Raw genomic sequence first — 15,639 nt, 5'->3', positions numbered from 1 at the left:
AACAATAACCAATCAATCAAATTGCACTAAAATCCATCAAATAAATGATTATCAAAGTAACAATGTCAATGAGCCGGATCATTTATGTACTGTAACTGTATTTGATACTCGTTTAACAATTAATATTCATTGTTTCCATTATATTTCTATCGTAGAATTAACATAGCAACAATATCTAGAATCAAAGAAAAAGTCTGAAAGGAATTTATTGGTTGGATTAAATTACAATTTTCGTAACAGGTAATCGTAACATTCCCGTAAGACTAGCTAATGGATCCAAACCAAGTAATGGCCGAGTTGAAATCTACCATGCTGGAGAATGGGGGACGGTATGTGACGATGGTTGGGGAACATCAGAGGCTGGAGTAATTTGTGTCATGCTAGGATACCAAAGGTATTTACCATGCAAAAACATTTAAGGTAGGTCGCAGGTTTGCTTTTCTCATCAATTTTGGTACACAATTTTGACGCTTCAAGCGGTTGTTTTGTGTACATTTGATTATGACGTCAGTTACGTCACAAAGGCAACGTCGAGTTGTTTCCCGTTTAAATCTCTGTAAATGACTCCAAGTATATATGAATCAAGTAGATCTGTACAAAGTGTATGCTACTGTACGTAAACCTCGTACATGTTTTATAATTGAATTTCAGTCTGAACTCTGATGTGATATTTTATTTAATGTTTTAGGAGAAATTAAATATAATATCAAATGAAAGGAATAATTTATATTGTAAGGGTCATTAAACTGCTAAAAGTCAATAAGTCTGCGTAAAAGTTATGGTAAGCAAAATGAAAGTTATCATAAATAAAATTGCTTAGCGGAAGACTTGAGGGGTTGTATATTTTCGCACGTTCTTTGCAATTCAGGAGAACATGAGTATTGCATCATGACTGCCAACTTATCAAATCCGGGGCAAAAATATGCGTATAATTTTCAGGATGGAATCATTCCTGAACACTAAAAAGAGTTCAAATTTAAGTCCATGTATTTTCCAGTTCTTTACTTATCTTCTTCATTTCATTTGGTTATTGAGTATTTTTTAAAATCTCGTTTAGTCTCCTTGTTTGCTGAATAATAATATTTGTGAAAAATATAAATGCAAAATTTATACAAACACTTCCACAGTAAGACCTATATGACCTGTAAACAATTTACAAGTATAATTTTTTCCCTATATTTTATAACAGAAGCTTTAAGTGTAAAAGCTAAATGCAAGTGTTTTACATTTTACGTGTGGAGATTTGATTCATAGAAATTGAAATTAATAAATGTTTGAGAGTTAGGGCTATATACAAGCTTGTGACTAATAAGAAAGATCATTGCAGGTAAACCCCCCACCCTGCTAATTTCCTCAGTATCAGGATGATTCTTCGCTACCGTTTTCGAATAAAGTGATCAAATTTATGTGTTAAGACTGAAATCTTATTGACTGTGAATTTCCTAAAAAATACAGAAACTAATATTTTATCACTCGCGTTGTTGTCGCTTCATGTTCATTCTCATGCACGAGGAATGTTTATAAATATTGTTCATTCTGACTTTGTGATCAGAATATGAATTTCACAGTATAAGTGAAAATAAGTTGCTGGCCATCCTAATATGTCCCTGCATTAAGTTAAATTATGAATAAAATTAAATTCTGCATCTATGTCACCTTTTAAATCTTGCATATTCCAAATGTAAAGATCTTTATACTCGTACTGTAAACGTGACTACGTTCAACATATGTTCAACATTTTAACAATGTACAAGCAAACTTCGAAATTATTTGGCAAAAATCTAGCGAGAAGACATATTGATTTTTTGTATCAAAAGTTTTGATTTCACCTCAAGTTGGACATTTTGAAATTCCTGGCTAATTTGTTGTCGTCTTCAAAAAGTTATTCAACATTTCAAAAAGAAACTATTTACACAAAAATGGGCTTAAAAACGCCATTTTCCCGTATATGTCAATAGTAAAGCGTAAAAAAGTACTAAAAACTATACCGCATTGACAGTAACATAGCACTAAAACTACGTAGGCAAATTTAATAAAAATTGCAGATAATACGCAGTAAATTCTAAAGAATATGATATCAAAATTTCAGGATATGTTTTCTCGTAAGAATTTTTATGCAGTAAACCCGCGACCTACCTCAACATTTCTTTAGTTTAAGAGCTAGTAATAACTTTTTTTTCAAATTTAATATTTAAAGAGGGTTTGCTGATCACAAGATGAAACACCTTTAAGCCTGGTTTAATCGTGGCTTATAGGTCCTTAATGATAGTTTAATGGTTGTCTTTAAGGGGAAGAAGGACCTTTAGCTGAAGAATACTTGTCGTTAATTTTTTTTTATATTTTGTATATCTCTAAGTTAGTATATCCCACATACCATAAAGCAGATATATCAATAGGTTTCTGGACTTATTTCTGAGATATTGAGTAAAAAATACAATGCCCCACAGTGTCTGAGCAGAGTTTTGATTCTCTGTGTTTCTGGACCCATTACTCGGTCGATAATTGAATTTTTTCAGCATAGATGAAAATATGTCAGCAAAAATGTATCTCACAGAATATATCAGAGTTTGAATAGGGTTAAACATTTGAAAAAGCAAGATTCTTTTGTCACCCCGCACCTGAAGATGGAAAATTACATACTTTTTAAGACAACTAAAACAAAAAAAAAATAATTTGAAAAAAAAATCCTGTCATTAAATATTTGAAAATTTACGTTCAAATTCATGTTCTTCATCTTATTGATTTACTGTAAAAATATCGGTTAGTGAAGCTGAGCTCAATATTGCACAGGACATAGTTAAATAAGACATGAACATGAGAAAAACGTGTCATGTTTACACTTCTCGAGAACGGGAAAACCCAACTATGACGTCAAACATTTGAGAAATATGCGAAATAAGACATACCTACAAAATATTTCCGTCAACAACCATGTAAAAATGTTTTTTGTATTCTCAAATTCAAAAAATACCCCACCATGTAATGATCATGACCCGTGTTTATGACATTATACTACCCGTGTTTCACTGTGTTTAATCTTACTGTACTAAGAGATCCACTATGACGTCAACGACTCGTTGGACGCGCAGTGTAGGGAAACAGAAGAGTGGATCAATCTATTTCGTAATTTGATAATATTTTCAAGAAAGTATGAATGTTTTAGATATTCTTTTACAAGATGGTGAACGCAAACAAACAGTCAAAAATTATACATAAACTGTTGTTTAAATCCTGTTTTATACAAGTTTTATCAGAGATTATGACGTAATTAAACTGAGTCATGTGAACATACGTTCTTCGTCCCCTTAAGTCACCATTAAGCACATTTAAGTAACATTTATACCACCATTAAGTTTCCATTAAGCCATCTCGATGTCCTTAATGGGTGCTTAAATGTATCTTAATCGTAGCTTAATGGTGGCTTACAGGTCCTTAATGGTAGCTTTTAGACCACCATTAAAGCACCATTAAGCTACCATTAAGCCAAACTTACAGGTGCTTAATGTCCAAACTTCATTAAACTACCATTAAGCTACCACTAAAGCATCATTAAGCCACAATTGCGCACTCGATAATACTGTTTTTATGGGTGATAAATTATTTTTATAGTGATTTATTATCATGAATTATAAATGTCGAGTTCAAACATATCTTGATTTGGTAAAATAAGGAAAAAGAACAAAATTCAAATTTAAAAAAAAGAAAAAAAAATGCCCCACACAGGGCGCGAACCCTTGACCTTTAGAGTAGATAGCAAACGCCTTTTATCCTCTCCTTTACAGATGGAAAACGCCTTAACCGTTAGGCTATCACCGCTTATGATTTCAAGTGAAAATATAAAACCTTTATTTTTCACAAAATTTGTTATACCCGCACTTTCTAAAGAAAGTTCGGGTATATTGTTGTTACTCATGTCCGTCCGTCCGTCCGTCCGTCCGTCTGTCACACTTTTCTTCCCTGAACTCCTCTTACATTTTACACAGTAGGCTAATCATCTTTTGGGAGATGGTTGGTGGTGTCATGTAGATGTGCAGTAAGGTTTCGGAATTTTGATTTTGCCCCGGGGGGTCAAATGGGGGTCGAAAAATGACGTTTTTTATGCAACAAGCCCCGTCTTCCCTGAACTCCTCTTACATTTTACACAGTAGCCTAATCATCTTTTGGGAGATGGTTGGCGGTGTCATGTAGATGTGCAGTAAGGTTTCGGAATTTTGATTTTGCCCCGAGGGGTCAAATGGGGGTCGAAAAATGACGTTTTCTATGCAAAAAGCCCCGTCTTCCCTGAACTCCTCTTACATTTTACACAGTAGGCTAATCATCTTTAGGGAGATGGTTGGTGGTGTCATGTAGATGTGCAGTAAGGTTTCGGAATTTTGATTTTGCCCCGGGGGGGGGGGCAAATGGGGGTGGAAAAATGACGTTTTTTATGCAAAAAGCCCCGTCTTCCCTGAACTCCTCTTACATTTTACACAGTAGGCTAATCATCTTTTGGGAGATGGTTGGTGGTGTCATGTAGATGTGCAGTCAGGTTTCGGAATTTTGATTTTGCCCCGGGGGGTCAAATGGGGGTCGAAAAATGATATCTTTTATGCAAAAAGACCCGTTTTCCCTGAACTCCTCTTACATTTTACACAGTAGGCTAATCATCTTTTGGGAGATGGTTGGTGGTGTCATGTAGATGTGCAGTCAGGTTTCGGAATTTTGATTTTGCCCCGGGGGTTCAAATGGGGGTCGAAAAATGACATCTTTTATGCAAAAAGCCCCGTCTTCCCTGAACTCCTCTTACATTTTACACAGTAGGCTAATCATCTTTTGGGAGATGGTTGGTGGTGTCATGTAGATGTGCAGTCAGGTTTTGGAATTTTAATTTTGCCCCGGGGGGTCAAATGGGGGTCGAAAATTAATGTTTTTTATGCAAAAAGCCCCGTCTTCCCTGAACTCCTCTTACATTTTACACAGTAGGATAATCATCTTTTGGGAGATGGTTGGCGGTGTCATGTAGATGTGCAGTAGGGTTTCGGAATGTTGATTTTGCCCCGGGGGTTCAAATGGGGGTCGAAAAATGATATTTTAAAAATGTCTTAAATCATTTCTGTAAAACTAAGCGAAATACTAATTAAAAAGGATGTTGGTCAAGGTCAAAGGAATGTGCAAGGTGAAGTTTTTGATGCAGTTGAGTAGCTTCACTAATACATATCAGCATATTATGTTTGATAAAAATATCTTGAATTATTTAATGAAACTGAGCTTAACACCTTTTCTAAAAAAAAGAGAGGTTGAAGGAAAGGTTGGGGCCAAAATGTTGTTGCAGTTGAAAAGCTTACATCAGTGTGAATTTACTATTAGCATATGAAGTCTGATAAAACTATAATTAATGGTTTATTTAAAACTTAGATAAACACATAATTTAAAAAGTGAGGTCAAGGTCAAAGGAAAATTTAAGGTCAAATTAAGTTGATGTATTAATAGCTATCAGCAGTATGTATCAGCATATGAAGTTTGATAAATATATCTTAAATTGTTTATTCAAAACTGATCTAGACATTAATTTTAGAAAAGTGAGGTCAAGGTCACAGGAATGATCAAGGTAAAAAAGAGTGAAGCATTGTAAAGCTTACATCAGTATGTATCATCATGTGAAGTTTCATTACACAACTTGAACGGTTTCTTTAAAATAAAGCTAAACACTAATTTATGTTAAGTGAAGTTCAAAGGAAAAGTCAAAGTCAAAAAATATTGCTGCAGTTGGATATTTACATCAGTATGCATCAACATATGAACTTTGATAGAAATATCTAGAAAGTTTCTTTGAGCCCGATGGAAAGACAGATGGAAGGGTGGATGACTGACATGACAAAAACTATACATGTATGTATTCCTAATCATGGTGTGGCATAAAAAACTTGAATCTACATTATATGAGGATGTTTCCATCTATCAAGATTATACAAGCAAATTCAAAGAATTGTGGTCCTCTGCTTTCTGTGTTTTAGTGAATGGGATGCCATAATTTATGGCAGATTGTGTGTCAAATATGCACCCCTATCATATATCAATTTTTGAAAATTGGGTCAAAGGGGAAAAAATCATATCATGCTCTGAAACATTTTGTTGCAGGTAATGCACATGTCAAATATGAAAGTCCTATCTCTTTTGACTCAAAAGTTATATATACAATATAATATTTTTGAAAAGTAGGTTAAACTTCTAGGTCAAGGTCACAGAGTCAAAAGTCACGATAAATTTAGAAAAGTCTTTTCACATGTAATAAACATGTATAATTTGAATGCCCTTTTTTTCTCTTTCAAAATGATCAATTTAAAATGTTATTTTTTGGAAAGTAGGTAAAACTTTAAGGTCCAGGTCTCACTTCGGTTAAAAAATCATAGTATATTTAGAAAGTTTTGTGGTAATGTACATGTGAAATATGAAAGCACTATCTCTTATTATTCAAAAGTTATGACCAAGGTTAAATTTATTGTGAAAGATGCACATACTAGCTGTAAATAAGATGGATAGACTGACAGAAAAATGAGATTTAATGTCCCCTCCCTTTCCCCAAAATGGGGGACAATAATGCCCTTGCTGTTCTTGAGAAGAAGATTTATGATGGAAAAAATCCCATATTTCTTAACGCAAATCAATATTGTGTTTTTATGTCATTTTATTTGTCGTAAAACATCCCTCTCAGGGATTTTTCACTCATATGGAGACACCACCACTTGAAAAATGATGAGGACAAGTTAGATTTGAGGTCAACATTCATTTTAGGAGTTTTCAACCATTAAGACGTAAAGAAATATTAACTCGATCCTTCCCCTCACCCCTTCCCAGACCCCTGTTTGTTCATGTATGCAAACTACTACTTGTTTTTACATTTAAAAAAAATGTTTATACAAATAGTTGAATGTGGTCCATCTCTGAATGAGTTTCATCCTAATTCTAGGAAGATAGGTTGACACAAATTCATGAATAAAATGTAATCTTATCATTGATGCACTTTTATTTAATTTAATGCAGTCATATTGTGAAACATTTCAGCTGGGGATGACCTCTAGGGGCTCATAACCTTTATACCATTAAATTTACATAACATAATAACACAATTAAGAAACAAAATTATATATAGTCAAATGGAAAAAATTTCCTACTACATGTATTTAGGAGTCACATGACCATTTGTCATTACAGGGACAGGGAAGTGGATTGGGAGATCGCCCCCTCAAAAGCCCCCCCCCCCGGAATTTGCAGGACTATAATATATACTGGAGGAAATAAAAATGACTTTGGATGCCCTAAGTGTCCCTCCACCCTAGAAAACAGACCCAACCATAATTTCTTTTTTTTTCGCTTCTCAGGAAATTCTGGTCTGGAACCCAACCCTCCACCGTTCCTCCCAGAAAAAAAAATTCTGGATCTTGTAACTGAATGTAACGTTGATAACGGGGGATAACTCTTCAGAATGTGAAATTCGTCTATTGTAGCATCAGATGACCTTTGATCCTTTAAACTTGAACCTAAACGTTTGCATTTCATACTTTTTTACCCAAATCTATACCAAAACTTGTACTTACCGATTGTCATTATTTAGGCACTGTCATCTTCATGAAATATAATCCAGTTAAAACACAAAATGAAATAATTCCTACTGACATATATGCAATGATGCACACTAGTAGCCTACTACACGTGCAGTGAAATCTAAAAAGATAATGCCAATGGTAAAACTAGTACTTAAGTAGGGTACGTGACGCAAGCCCAATGTGATGCAGGTGTTAAGATACATGTATATTGCAAGAACAAATTGAAAATTATCATTTACAAAAGATGTTTTATTTTAACTTTGCCATCTAGGCCTATTTCCAAAAACAGGCAAATAAAGTGTGTTTGTGTGTGTGTGTTGATGGGAGAGGGGTGGGGATTGACTAAATTGATTGTGTATATGGAAGGTTTCAACAAGTTTCTGCCTAATCAAATATAAATAAACTTTGCACATTTTGAAAAATTCATCAAAAACGCTTTACACTAATTTGAATAATATTATTTGTTGTTAATCTATATGAGAAAATAGATTTTAAAAGTTCCAATTATGTGCCAAATATTTATACCCTCCCCCCCCCCTTTATCAAACCTAATTTACATCATTAATTTAATTCTGTTGTTTAATTCCCGGCTGGTAATGAATTAAGAATATGAAATACCTATAAGATGGAGGCCCATGGGTCACATGGTCACTAGCTGCAGATCTGTATAGCGTTATGGTTTTATATATTAGTCTTTGACCATAAAGCTACAGATCCTGTAATGCAAAAAAGGTGCAATTTACGGTGCAATATTTTTTGCGCACTTCTGGGGAGAATTTCTCCACTTTCCAGCATCGGTCAATTAACTACCTTTCACTCCCTAATTCTAGGCACATTATTTAACTAATCTGTATATTTTATCCATCTCCAATCCTTTTATAGTCGTCTCTACACGTGATAAACTCGCTTGATTAAAATTATTTGTTAGATTGCTGAAAATTCACATCAGGCGAGTTTATTGCCTGTAGAGATGACTATAAATGGCTGAGAGGTGGACAAAATATACATTTTGACTACAGAATGTGTCTAAAATTAGGGAGTGAAAGGTAGTTGATTGACCAATGCTAGAAAGTGGAGAAATTCTGCCCAAAAGTGCGCAAAAAATATTGCGCCGTAAATTGCACCTTTTTTGCATATGGGGATCTGTAGCGTTATGGTCAAAGACAAATATATAAAACCATAATGCTGCAGATCTGCAGCTACATGGTCACCTGAGCATATTATGCCCAATTCGAATAATACATGTATTATGTAAATTATTGAATTATATTGACTTTTTCCTTGGTAAAGCCCAATATGAAGAAGTGTGCATTTAGAGGCAAACACCTTAGTGCGGGTATTACTGTCTCATGACAGCATCTAGTTTTGACTTGTAAAAGTAATTATTTTGTTGAACGTTTTCAAAGTCTTGAATTGATTTATTATTCAAAATATAAATAATTTTTAAAAGATGATTATATCACATTAATATTTCTAAACCGTTGAATTCGGCCTTTAGATTGATGTAATGAATTCTTCGCTCTGTTATTCGAAGATTTATAAGCATTAAATCATGATTGAATTAAATTAATTCATAGATAAAACACAAAATTCTATAATCGAAAAAAAAAACATTAAAAAAACCAGATTGTACTATTTTTATATATGCTGTGGATAAGAACAGTTTTTGTGTCTAAAATTTAGTGACAATCCTTGCGTAAGAGTTACATATGTATCTGGTTACGCTTACAAAAATTTTTTTAGAATATCATATTCAGTTTAAATTCCTTTTGTATCATAATGGGTATTAAAATAATTGTCCTTTTACAATGAATCATAATTTTTTAATTTGTTTTATTCTTGCGTTAAATTTAAAATTTGTAAAAATAATTGATCATCAAAATCTGTCAGTGTACGTTATGCATCTATAGTTTCCTGTTAGTTAGCCGGGGACTGGTGGCCACACCTAATTAAGGTCTATTGTCTGACCAGTTGAAACACTATACATTGTTAATCTTTTAATCCCACCCCCTTCCCAATGTGTATAAATCTGGTCGGATGTCATGTTTAATCTGATCGGCTGTTCTTCTGAAAATCGATTTTGAAATAACAATCATTGAATACCGACTATATTTTGACAGATACTTACCGCTGCATTTAAAAAAAATACTGACTTTTAACTACGAATTAATTCAAATAATTCACAATGTAAAAGTTAATCTTTGAAAACTAAAAATGTTTATACCCCCCCCCCCTAAAAAAAAGACAGATTTTTTTTCATGACAATATGACTTTAATTCCTGTGAATTCTGTAGCGGAATGTTGCTTTGTTGCTTTTAACACATTAAATAAAATAAACCATCTTTTTTTTTTATTAATTTAATATATATTTTGTGTTCATGGATAAAGATTATTTTAAAAACAAGTGTTTAAACAAATTGATTTTCGGTAGTGAAAAAATTAAGTTATTTCACAGGGGCTTACTCCCGGCGTGTAATAGTTATTTATTTAAAAAAATCATATACACTAATAATAAAACAACGCATGTAATAATTATTCTAAAAAAAATCATATACGGTAATGATAAAACATGCCTTGTTTTATTATTACTGGAAATGATTTTTTAAAATAAATAATTATAAGACACCGGGAGCAAGCCCCTGTGGCTATTAGCTAACTTTGTTTTCAGTGACTGAGTTTTTGCATGTTGACAAGAATGTTATATAGAAATGACAATCGAGACGAAATTATGAATTGAAATAGATTTTGCGTAAATGATATTGAAATAACTTAACAGGTAACTTCAAAGATTTGATATAAGATGCGTAAAAGTGGTTAAATGAGGTTTGACCATTAAGTCATCATCAAGCTAAGCTTAAAGGAGGCTTAACCCCCTTCCCCGCAGTCACGCATTTTAAAGCATATATCTTTCCCATTTCTAATGCAAAATCACGCATATACCGTTTCCCCGCAATCACGCATTTTCACGCACTTGATAAAGTTCATTTAATCTTCAATTTATTGCAAAATTCCTTCTATTTCATACTTGCTGGAATCTCATAAAATAAGAAAGCTTATTATTTTATTTAAATAATACGTCATGATATTATTTATGCTAAACTTTAGAGAAAATTGTACTATGCTATAAAGTGCCTGCGGGGAAATGGTAAAAACGTATTTCTATGACGTGAACATTAAGTGTATATTGCGTAACAATTCAGTAAGTTGTAAAGAGTTAATGGTAGCTTAATGAAGTTTGGACATTAAGCACCTTTAAGTTGCAGCTTAATGATGGTTTAATGGTTACTTAAAGGAATCAACTTCTTAAAGCCACCATTAAGACACCATTAAGCTACCATTAAGCGATTGCTTAAAGGTGGTCTATAGAAAAAAATAAACCTTTTTACTTACTTTAGAATGTATTCTGTAAGCACAGGTACAAGCAAGTAAAATACAAATATATCAAAACACAATAATCAAAGTTCTGCAGTGCTGCATGGGCTGGCGGGAAGAAAGTCTCTGTTTATCTAATTATAGAATTGGGAAATCCCTTAATAACTCGTACATAAGTTCATTCGTTTCTACACTCCTCCCCGTTCCAATTGGAATGTCCTTATAGATGAACAGTTTGTGTTTTACTTGTTTGAGTTATTTTATAAAATTTTTAAATTTTCAATATTAATATGTTATACAAAATATTATTTTATAAATAATAAACCTATAGACTACTATAATGGTCACAATTATTTAAACAATTATACAAACAATAAAAACGCATTTACTATTAACATGGCCATATCAGAATATAAATCACATCATCACATCCAGCGCTGATGAAGTAGAATATAGAAGACATCATTACATCCAGCGCTGATCAAGGAATTTGATGCAATGAAGACTGAATCACTTTCAGCACACTTTATAGCGGCAAGAAGGCATCTTGAAAATATTATTAGATATCTTCAGCACACTAATAAATTGGCATGAAATTTCACTTATCACCAGTCTTCTCTGTTTTCAATATCCGTAGAGCTTCCATGCTTTCAGGACAGTTATTGTCATTAGCTCTGGGGGCTGCATGTTCAAATGGACAGACAGATAGGATGCTACTTCTCCCAAAAAAAGCTTGAGTACTCACGTTGACACCTCCTAAAGGAAAGGAAAGTAGGGCGCATCGGTCTCCAGGAGTAGCTTATTATGACGGATAGCCTGTAACCCTTTCAGCTGTTCGTGGTCAAAAGCTTGGACGGCAGCTGTCACTCCAAAATACGTAATCTGGGAATTTCCGCAGCCAAGTCCTCACCACGTCAGCTCTTCCCATGAAGCAGTGGACATGGATTTTCTGTTCGGGTCACAGACATCCTCCATTAGCATGAGGCAACGGCCATGAACATCCGAGGAATAGGTGTCTCCTCTTGGTCCTCTGAGGTGGAGAACAAGGGGCTGCTCCACTTTGATAACTTTATAAGCCTAACAAACACCTCTTCTTGTTTACACCACTCTGAAGGAGCAATGTTTCTGTCCAGGCCACATTCCCGCAATGCTACTACTTTAGGATGGTCTAGAAGTTGTTGCATAATTATTGTTTTTTCGACGGTGAGGGTATCATAGTGTTTTGGATGGACTCTAATAGCCACTTTCAAGGGACCTTGTAAGGTGAAGTTTACTTTTGAATAGGACTTGGGCTCACTATATACTATAATTTCCCCAACTACGTCTACTTGGATGGCTGGTTTATATGAAACATCACTGGAGAAGCTGTATCGCAATAATTCCTCTACAGTTTGTCCTCCAGACCTCCCCCAGACTGCCCCAAGTGAACGGTCTAGGTGGAAATGAACATCAAATACTTATCTTGGGCAATGATGCGTTGGCCGGTACTGTAGCTTCATCTTGGTCTGAATCAGCTTCATCCACCAGGATAAATTCCTCCAAGTCTTAAGGCAGTTCAGAATCCGACGCTTCTTCAACCATCTTATCTTCCTAGCTGGGGTCTTCTAAAGGCTGAAAATGGTAATACTGCTGCTTTTGAACAGGACTACAGCTATTCAGAATTACCATGATGCACCTCCAGATAGCAACACAGCAGGAGAGTTGGGTCGCAAGGTGAAATGACTGGGCTCTGAAATCTGCAACAACTTGCAAGCTTCTATAAATACTTTGTGATGCAAGGGATTTAGGTTATCAGACTGACTGATTCACCATGTACACAGCATCCCAAAGTGACGCTTCTTGTTCATAGGCCATATGAACCAATCATCTCAGTGCTTGGACAGCACCAGGCAAATGCTTCACACAGCTGGCAGGTGCCTCGCTCTTCTGTCCATGGATCCACATGGTGACAGCATGCAATACCCAGTTGCCTCGGGTAAAGTTGCCTTTGTCTTTGGACTGTCCACAGTTATGGTCAAGGATCGCTTATTTGATGAAACTCCTATTTTTCTCTCTGTTGACTTTCTAAATGATGTTTTCAAGGGCTGCAACTTGACCACAGATGAAGGTCTTGATTTTACAACTGATGTTAACTCTTTGCTTTGGGATTTCTCCAAGGGTTTTGGTTCTTCGGACAAGGGTTTTGGCTTGGTGGTAGACTTTACTTTTGGTTCCTGTTCTTTTTCTTTCTTTGAGTTTGTCTCTCCACTAGCTTCTGACGAAAGGGGAATAGGCTCGGTTAAATCCAACAGTAAGTCATCCACAACATTCATCCTGACAACTAGTAGAGAAGTCAATCTGATGTCGCGCGAAGTTACGGTAGCATCAGATGGTTTGGTTGACCGATGAGGCTTCACCAGCTTCTGTCGGATTAAGGAGGGTAAGTTTTCCTCAATCCATGTGTCCGGCAAATCGCATTGGCAGTTTAAGCTCATCTCATGAATCCAATGTTTAAACCCAATGTCTTGGCAACTTTGTATTGGAGGACCGATCCTTTCTTCAAATCATCATTACTTTGTGTAACTAGATGCATGTACAGACTTTTAGGCTTCACCATGATGTGGTTATCAGAAAAGCGGCGGACACAGTCCATCAGACTCTCGCCTGGCTTTATAAGAGCCTCAAATTTGTTGGCCTTGGGTCGCTGTCTTGAACTTCCTGCTTCTTTCCAGGCCCGCTTTGTCGTCTCTTCTCTGTCAGACATGGCTAAAATAAAAAGATAATTTACATATTATATACAATCAGGACAAAGATAAACATCGATTCGTTCGGCTTGTCCTGGGGTAACATTTACACAAGATCCACGATACCATTCTTTACACTCTTCACATTGTATCATAAAGTCTCCATTGTCAGGGCCACGGCGTAGACAGAACAGACTTTTCTTGCCTGTCATCTCTGTCGAGCACCTACAATCAGTAGAACCAATTTTTATGTCTCAACATGTTTCTGTAACCAGACTGGCAACTTTTTATCTTTGCACAATTTCATGCTGTCATGGTTGATTGTCTCTAGTTTTTTACGCAACATTACCTTATACAAGTAATTGGTGATTTTCCTGACTACCAACCCTGACCCCTTCCATTTGGGTCTTAACTTTGAGCATTTACCTTTTGGTGTTGATGTGTTTAAGATATATACAGCATCACAAACAGAATATGACCGTGTAAAAGTTTTCAGATCAAAGTCACGCTTAGCAATAGCTTGACTACTTCGCAACTTTTCACGAGCCAAATCATGAGTGGCTTGTACATTCCGCACTAGATTTGTGACATATTGTTCGTAATATACTTTATCACTTGGTTCTGGACCCGGAAAAATCAAATCCAAAGGGCTATTAATTTCTCGTCCAAGCATCAACATATTTGGCGTAAACTCTGTACTTCGATTGACAGAGGATCTTATAGCACTTGCCAGTTGTGGCAAGAACTTATTCCACTGTGCTGGAAATCTACTTGTAAAACATCTCAGAGCATCCATGAGGGTTCTGTTAAAACGCTCTACTTGCCCATTTGCAGACAGTTTAAAAGCTGTTGTTCTTGCCTTGCAAATCTGTAATCTGTCACAAAGTTGTTTGAACAGAGTACTCTCAAAGTTAGAACCTATATCTGTAAAACTTTGGTAAGGGAATCCAAAAGGACAGAAAAACTGGTTGATTGCTACCCTCGCCGTTTCCTCAGCTGATTGATTTGGTAATGGCACACATTCTACCCATTTTGTAAACTGGTCCACCATCATCAATATGTAAACATTCTGCTTAGAAGTGGAGATGGTCTCAAAAATCTAAGTGTACACGTTCCATTGGTGCACTAGCATCGTATGATGTCAATTTCCACCTAGCATTCCTGTTCGGTTTCTTGTTTCGATTACATATAGAACAAGATACAACAAACTGTCTAACATCTGTTAACATATTGTACCAATAGAATCTTTGTATACATCTGTTAAAGGTTCTATCTCGGCCCTGATGTCCAGATGAAGGCAAATCATGGGATAAACTCAATATTTCCTCTTTTAAGGCTATGGGTACCACTAAAAGTTTGGCTGCAATATTCTCATCTCTTTTCCACAAAATATCTTCTTTTCTTAACAAGAACAATTCTTTGTTGGTTCAATAATGTTTTGTGGCTGGTCTACTGAGGAAAAGCTCGTCTTCATTATAGCACTTTTGCATGCCAGTTGAAAATTAACTTGAGGTCCTTATCTTTATGCTGCGCTTCTCCGACCTCTCTCCAAGTATATCCATTTAACCAGCATGCGAGAATGGGCATTTTCCTGACCTATTGTACTTTTATGCACGTATTTGTTAATGGAACAGCATTATCGACAGAATCAATAAACTTGCTCCATTCATGATGTTTCTTCCTGTAATAAGAAGATCCTCCACATGGTAGTTCTTCTAGTTTAACAGCATGCCTGTATTTTTGACAAGTGTCCATGTCTTGCAACCGGGACAAGAAATCGGCAGTATGGTGTTTACTCCCAGGACGATGATGTATTTACCATCCAGTACTGACTCAATTCTTCTAACTATCTGGCAAGCTGTCCCATTGGATTCTTAAAGTTCATAGGCCATTCGTGGCTGCTATATGGTCAGAACGCAGGTCAAAATTGCGTCCCTGTAGATAATGCCGGAAATGTCTGG

At 35.5% G+C, this 15,639-nt stretch overlaps 1 protein-coding gene across 1 annotated transcript; it reads right to left on the bottom strand.

The window, feature by feature from the left end:
* Positions 1-13,425: 13,425 nt before the first annotated feature.
* LOC134271731 (uncharacterized) lies at positions 13,426-14,729 on the bottom strand. Its single transcript, XM_062753946.1, has 3 exons — positions 14,065-14,729; positions 13,815-13,903; positions 13,426-13,700 (listed from the first exon to the last, which is right to left on the bottom strand). Exons 1-3 carry the CDS (start codon positions 14,727-14,729, stop codon positions 13,426-13,428), a joined length of 1,029 nt encoding a protein of 342 aa, XP_062609930.1.
* Between the last annotated feature and the right edge of the window lie 910 nt (positions 14,730-15,639).

Source organism: Saccostrea cucullata, unplaced genomic scaffold (genome assembly GCF_032062105.1).
Source record: "Saccostrea cucullata isolate Sc308-1 unplaced genomic scaffold, CSIRO_AGI_Scuc_v1 ctg8794, whole genome shotgun sequence".
Lineage (NCBI taxonomy): Eukaryota > Metazoa > Mollusca > Bivalvia > Ostreida > Ostreidae > Saccostrea > Saccostrea cuccullata.
The sequence above is the reverse complement of the archived record's forward strand: the minus strand, read 5'-3'. Positions and strand labels throughout refer to the sequence as shown.